A 7,346-nucleotide genomic window follows, 5' to 3' on the forward strand; every position below is an offset into this window, starting at 1 on the left:
GAAGCAGGTGCAAATCCAGATCGTTTTATTGCACAAAATAGAGAACCAAAAAAAAGACAAAGAAACAGAACACTAAATATTTAACAAAACGTTAGCGGGAAAACCATCATCTGAACACGAAGCTGACATGACAATTGACAGTAACCGGCGAAAGACAATAGTGAGAGTGCTGTAAAAGGCGGTACTCATATACAAGTGTTAATCACAGGATAACATGACTTAGGTGCAGAGATCATGTGACATGGCATGTGAGGATGTTGTGACTGATGAAAACTGTAGTCCAGGAACATAATCCTGACAAAAAGCATGTGGAAATCTGCCATATACAGTATTTAAATTGATATTTTTTTTCACTCTTGCCTAATTTGCTTGCTTTTACTTTTCCATGCTTAAACCTTACAATTTTTTAATTTTCTGAAGAGCCACAACAGCATGCTGGCTTCAGAAGAGCAACAGTTGGATCACGGTTTTGTTATTCGATGTGTAGCCATTTTCTTTATTAGATCAAGAGCTGAGCTTTAGAGCACAGAGTGACTTTCTCAAGCGCTTCTTTCAGCATCTTGATAAACAAGTATCCCTAAGTACACTCTTCAGTTGTGATTCCCAAAGCCGTTAGGTCCTACGCTGGCATCTCTAAGATGCCTTTCTTTGTGCTTTATTAGGGGATAGGTGCTTACTCTGAACACATTCTCCCCTATGGCCCTCATCTCAGCACTCAAGCTTCTGTATCACTATGGTGCACTGATGTACAGTATATGAGGGAGTAGAGGACATTTGACAGACTGTCTGTTCCTATTTTGTTATTTTGTCTGGTATTGAACATGTTGGTATACTTTTTTGCAATATTGCAAGTTTTCACATGAATGCAACATTCATAATGCTTTTTGATCACCATGACTCAAGGCCCCTCGGCTCTATTTCTTTATCACGCATCACAGACACTTAAGTTGAGCTATTGGAGTAACCTTTTGTAGTAATTCATTAACTTGAAGCACAGGCACGATAATACAGACAAGTCGATGTCTCTATTTTTTATAAACAGATATTCTAATGCATTATATAAACTAGTAGTAGTAATTCATATGTTTCTTTGTTCAATGTTACATGTGATATGCCTAGACTTGTGCCTGTTTGTTTAGACTTATGCCAGACATTGTGACATACACCCCGAACTCTGGAAATGATGGGACGTTTTTTTTTTTTATTTCAATAAAATAATGACTAAAATACTTTCAAATCACATGAGCCAATATATAATTCACATTAAAACATGTTTAAACTGAGATTTTGAATTTTTTGCACAGAATGAGCTCATTTCAAATTTGAGGGCTGTTACAGGTCTCAAAAAAATTGGCACGGGGCAACAAAGGGCTGAAAAAGTCAGAAATATTCAGCTGGAAGAAAATCTAGCAACTAATCAAGTTCATTATCATTATGGTCTCTAACATGATTAGCTATAAAATGGAAGTCTTAGAGAGGCAGAGTCTCTCAGAAGTAAAGATGGGCAGAGGCTCTCCAATCTGTGAACGAGTGCGTAAAAAGATTGTGCAATACTTTAATAACAAGGTCCCCAACGTCAAATTGCAAAGGCTTTGCAAATCTCATCATCTACAGTATATCACATCATTAAAAGCTTGAGAGACTGGAGAAACGTCCCAACTTTCCAGGAATCGGGTTCTATTAGGCTACATTGAAGGATGGAAATACTTGTTCGTAAAGTAATCTAGACTTTTAAATATTTGACCAAGGCATTATAATTCAGTATGTTTGCTACATAAAGTGTCAGAAAATTTGAAGTCAGCCATTTTAATTGTATATTGAATGCTGCTAAATATATGACTTCATAATATCTGTTTATATAATATTAATCTGTCATAATGGAGTGACGAGGATAGACAGGATTAGAAACGAGTTTATTAGAGGGACAGCTCATGTAGGACGTTTTGGAAACAAGGTGAGGGAGGTGAGATTGAGATGGTTTGGGCATGTGCAGAGGAGGGACATGGGGTATATCAGTAGGAGAATACTGAGAATGGAGCCACCAGTAGGGAGGAAAAGAGGAAGACCAAGGAGGAGGTATATGGATAGGCTGAGGGAAGACATGCAGGAGGTTGGGGTGAAAGAGGAAGATGTACAGGACAGGGGGGTATGAAGAAGGATGATCCGCTGTGGCACCCCTAATGGGAGAAACCGAAAGATGAAGAATCTGTCATTATGTAAAACTTGTTATATCTTCAATATAATTTTACATATTAAAATCCTTGTTTACAACTCCATACTGTTATTAAGTATATACAACCCCCCCCCGAACCCCCCACTCTCTTTTTGAGGACAAACAGTGGACAAGCATTAAACTGTGTATCAGTACAGGATACTAAGGCAGCTAATGTGAACGTTATTTTTATGACTGTGTAAATCATACCCATAATATTGGTCATAAAGATGACCAGTATTATGATGGGTAAGTGGGAGCACAGTGGTTGCGGTATTGGACTTTGGATTAGACAGTCACAATTTAAAATCTTAAGCACCACCAATCTAACATTGCTTGGCCCTTTAGCAAGGCCCTTACTGTCAAATGCTTAGTTGCAAGTCACTCAGGGTAAGCGTGTTTACAGCCAAATGCCATAAATGTAAATGATATACTGATATACTCAAATCTTAGTGTTTTTATTTAGTAAAGTAATGGCTTATATGTTTAGTTTATAAGCAACAATATTTTACTATGTTTTAATTTTATCTAAAAACAATTTAATATCTTTTCAGTGTAAAAACTGATCAATAAATGTTCTGGCAACCAGTTTGCAGTCTGTTACACTCAAACCTATAAGAACTACAACTGTCTATAGATATGTGTAAATAGATGTGCATGTATGTGTATGCATTATAGTACTTCATGTAGCACTATATAGATGCTCATATACGCTCAAATACTTAACAAAGCTATAAAACCTAGACTCATATAGCATAATTATTAATATATACAGACTTATAATGCGCTATATGACCTGATATTATAGCAGCATTCTATATTCAAATGTTATGTAATATTATGGTGCCCATAAATACTTAAACCATCTGACTATATATTATGGAGTCTTCAAAATTCTATATTATCTTAGGAAAATGTGTACTAATGCTGTTTATGTATAAACAGATAACTGATAACTCATGATTTGATTTCATGGCACCAACTGAAAATATTATAATATATATATATATATATATATATATATATATATATATATATATATATATATATATATATATATATATCTATATTATATAATTGTCATATATATATATATATATATATATATATATATATATATATATATATATATATATATATATATATATATATATATATATAATAAATATTTTTATACAACAATTACACTTTATAACTCCTTATGCAGTAACGATAATGCATTGTGATGCATGAGTGCATAATGTTTTACGATGAGTTGACTGCATAATATCAGCTGACATTATAAAATTTTAGAATCTCTCACAATTTTTCATGAACACAAGCCCAGTTATCATAATCTACCACACAGCCCGCTATTATAAAGCCCTTCTTTGCTTTATAAGCATGACATATATTATAATGTCTAAAAGTGTATCATTTATAATAAGAATTAAATGAATGATTATTAGTACTTATATGCATATACTGTAATTTCATAAGATCAGCATGTTATGATGCTTTATAGCAGTCAATAATGTAATGCAATATTAATCAATTTTAGCATGCTTTGTACATCTATTCGTATATTTCTTATATACATAATGCATTCTGATGTCTAATGTAAATGACTAAACTTGTTTAGAAGATCTAACTTTAATTATAATAAATATAAATGTACTGTATATGTTTTTGTGATAGTAGCACATGGATTTAAGGCTTTTGCTTGCGCTTTGATGATATTATACATAAAATCTAACTTGATTTTGTAACTCTCAAAATATTTTAAACCCTGCATTGGATTTTTGCGTTTATGCTTTTACAAACCTGCAAGGTTAAAGTTTGTTTTGCGAATTATAGTGCATGCTAACCATCACTCTGAAGCTCCAGGACTTATAGCTATTATGTGTAGTGCATCTCAACCCACACACTTTTAAACCTTGTTGCTGGCCCTCAAGGGTTCCTTTAATATGTATGTTTTATCTTAAAAGAGGCATTTAAAGCTTTCCAGTCCATTAATGTACCTTACAACGTTCAAAGGTACACTAGCTCTATGTTTTCAAGTCAAAGATGAATATTAAAGATGCAGAAAATGGACCAATGCATTTTTTTCGGGGGTCCAAATTAGTAACAAATAACAGCATTTATCATACATTAAAATATATTTTTGTATTTAGTTGCTTGTGTTGTTCCCCTTGTATCCACATGTACTGGATGTCATGTCAATCAATTGCCTGTGTGGTAATTGTTATTTGTGAAAAAAACTGTACATTTCAGTGTATTTTATTTTCTTCCAAATGTGACTGTAATTTCTGTTTGTGTGTGTAAACAGTGAAAAAAAGAACTCAAGAATGGTGTCCAGTTTGATTAATCAGGAAAACTCTAGTTTGATTATTCCGCATCAGTAATGCACAAGCTACACAAATGTATGTTTTGTATTAACTCTTTCTCTCTCTCTCTCTCTCTCTCTCTCTCTCTCTCTCTCTCTCTCTTTCACTCTCTCTGTTTTAGGAGATTCATCCCAAGTGGGTAAGTCGACTCTTCTTTTTAATCCCTTTTTTTTTTGCCTCATGCAATATTGCACTGAGATTCTGAAGGTTGTGTTTTTGGCACTGACGTCGATTCAGGTCGACACAAGCATCAATGATTGCAGTGTTTACACATCTATCTCACACACACACACACACACACACACACACACACACACTCTCTCTCTCTCTCTCTTTAACTTTATCTTTTGCCTTTTTCTACTATAATAAGCATTTCGGCACAACAGTGTACCCTTACATTGCAAATTTATTAATATAAGTATTATAATCTGGTATAATATTATAATTATTATAATTATTATTATAGTCTGGTTCCTCTTAAGGTTTCTTCCTCATAACATCTAAGGAAGTTTGCCACAGTCGACATGGCTGCTCATCAGGGATAAATACACATCATTATATATATATATATATATATATATATATATATACATAAGTGTTTGCCTTCGTGGCTTCTCTAATTAAATGTTAAAAATTCCAGACCTCAAACGAACAAACAAGCAAAAAATTAATAAATCAGAAAAAAAAAAAAATCCAAACCAAAAGCTACTTCTACTACTACCATGTGAACAGGTTGTGATCGTAATAATGAGACGAGGAAAAATCAGCATAAAGTTAATTGTGTATATCAGAATGTGCTAGAAAAAAGTATAGAAGGATCAGATAACGAGTAAAAAGAAAAAGTAAATATTCCATATTAAGCAGAATAAGGTTGCAGTAAGTGGGACATCAGTTTCGAATGCAATTGTGCTGAAATGTATTTATTTCTTTTTTTGCTCAGATGAAATGCGATATTGAGGAGTGTTCTTGTAAAAGGAGCTCTAGCATTAACAACCTGGCACTTTGCGATGACCTAAAACATGGTAAAAGAAAGTGAAGCGTTATTTTATGATCTCTTAATTCTCTCAAGTATCAGCTAGAAGATCCGCTTAAAAACAACACACTCCAAGCGGATATGTAGTCTCTGATTTTTTTCCCGTCAGCTGTCAGTTTCCTTATTATATATACCAAGGTGCAATTTTTATACTGTGCTGTCTCTCAGTATCATATTTAAGAGCCAGTGATGGCCACACGGGGTCACAGAGTTCTTCCACTTATCACCAGAATACAGAGCGCACAATTTCAAATGACAGGGATTAAGCAAATGAGAGGGATCAAGCAATTTTCTCCTCTTCTTTCCTTTTTGCTTTGTGGTTCTATTCTTGTGAGCATTTATAGTTAGGGCTTTTGGCCACAGTTCTTCCAGTCCTGGTCTAAATTGACATTTTGTTACTTTTTTTCAATGACAAAGTCTTTTTGTGTAGATACCAGTGGACAAGGCGATGTACGAAACTGTATTATAGATTGTGTAGGTGATGGCCAGATCCTGGTTAAGAAGGTACCAACCTGAGCCTAAAGCTTTACCTGGGGTTTATCAGGTACTCAAAGGTGATCAGATCTGCAGTACATCTAAAGCTGCAAACTTAAAAGCAGCTGGAAAATGGGAGCACCTTACTGAAACATCAAACTACACACTTTACTTCACAACAGTCAGTTAATAGTGATACATGAAGTCATAGTTGATATTATTTAGCTAATTGGAATCATATTGTGCTCGGGTTTTATTACTTATTAGAGCATAAACCTACAACATGAATGAAATCTGCCATGTATACTTTCAATGTAGATAGTTGCACCATTTGCTGACCAAATGAACAAAACATTTCTTGTCACACACCACGGCATAACATACACTATATGGACAAAGGTTTCTAGACACCTGACTGTAAGATTAATATGTGCTATTTAAACATCTCTTTCCAATTTGCTGTTGTAATAATCTGCACTCTAAGATAAGATGTTTCACTAGGTTTTGGAGTATAATCAGGTAATGATGTAAGTGAGATAAGGAGGCCTGGGGGTGTAGTCAGTGTTCGAATTCATCCCAAAGGTGTTAATTAGGGTTGAGGTCAGAGCTTTAAAGCAGGCCACTTAAGATCTTCCACTCACACTCATGTAAAGCATATCTTCATAGAGCTGGCTTTGTGCACCGACACTTGGAACAAGTTTGGGTCTCATAGCTCAATTGAAGGGAAAATTTCATGCTACCATATCCAAAGACATCCAATACAAGTGTGGGTATTCATATTTGTGGTAACAGTTTGTGACATGTCCCAATTCTTTAGTCCATTTAATGTATCACACAAGGCATCATTATTTACCACTGTGATATACAATAAATGTGTCATATCATGTCTTGTCATGACACAACATATAATTTAACATATATTTGCTAGTCCAAATTTAATTCGCTGTTTTTACGACTACATAATTAGACCAACATGCAACAGCCAATCAGCTTTCTGTTTCTGTTCAGCTATGGGAATGTGCTAGTTTAGTGATACTTGACCTGACAAAAAAAGAATATGGGGCTTGGTAAAGGCCAGTTGCTAACAAAGAGTGTGTGTGTGTGTGTGTGTGTGTGTGTGTGTGTGTGTGTGTGTGTTAGTATCTATCTATCTATCTATCTATCTATCTATCTATCTATCTATCTATCTATCTATCTATCTATCTATCTATCTATCTATCTATCCATCCATCCATCCATCCATCCATCCATCCATCCATCC

General features: G+C 34.4%; 1 protein-coding gene across 13 annotated transcripts in view; it reads left to right on the forward strand.

Moving 5' to 3' along the window:
• nrxn2b (neurexin 2b) overlaps positions 1–7,346 on the forward strand; it is a 634,852-nt gene that overhangs the window by 225,469 nt on the left and 402,037 nt on the right. For 12 of the 13 annotated variants that reach the window (XM_046843343.1, XM_046843331.1, XM_046843340.1 and 9 more), the window contains one exon: positions 4,700–4,717. The exons of the other annotated variant lie outside the window; for it this stretch is intronic. In XM_046843343.1, coding sequence (XP_046699299.1) covers positions 4,700–4,717 — 18 coding nt within the window. The remainder of the gene's footprint in view (positions 1–4,699; positions 4,718–7,346) is intronic. 13 annotated transcript variants of the gene reach the window in all.

This window comes from Silurus meridionalis, chromosome 28, assembly GCF_014805685.1.
Source record: "Silurus meridionalis isolate SWU-2019-XX chromosome 28, ASM1480568v1, whole genome shotgun sequence".
NCBI classification, from domain to species: domain Eukaryota; kingdom Metazoa; phylum Chordata; class Actinopteri; order Siluriformes; family Siluridae; genus Silurus; species Silurus meridionalis.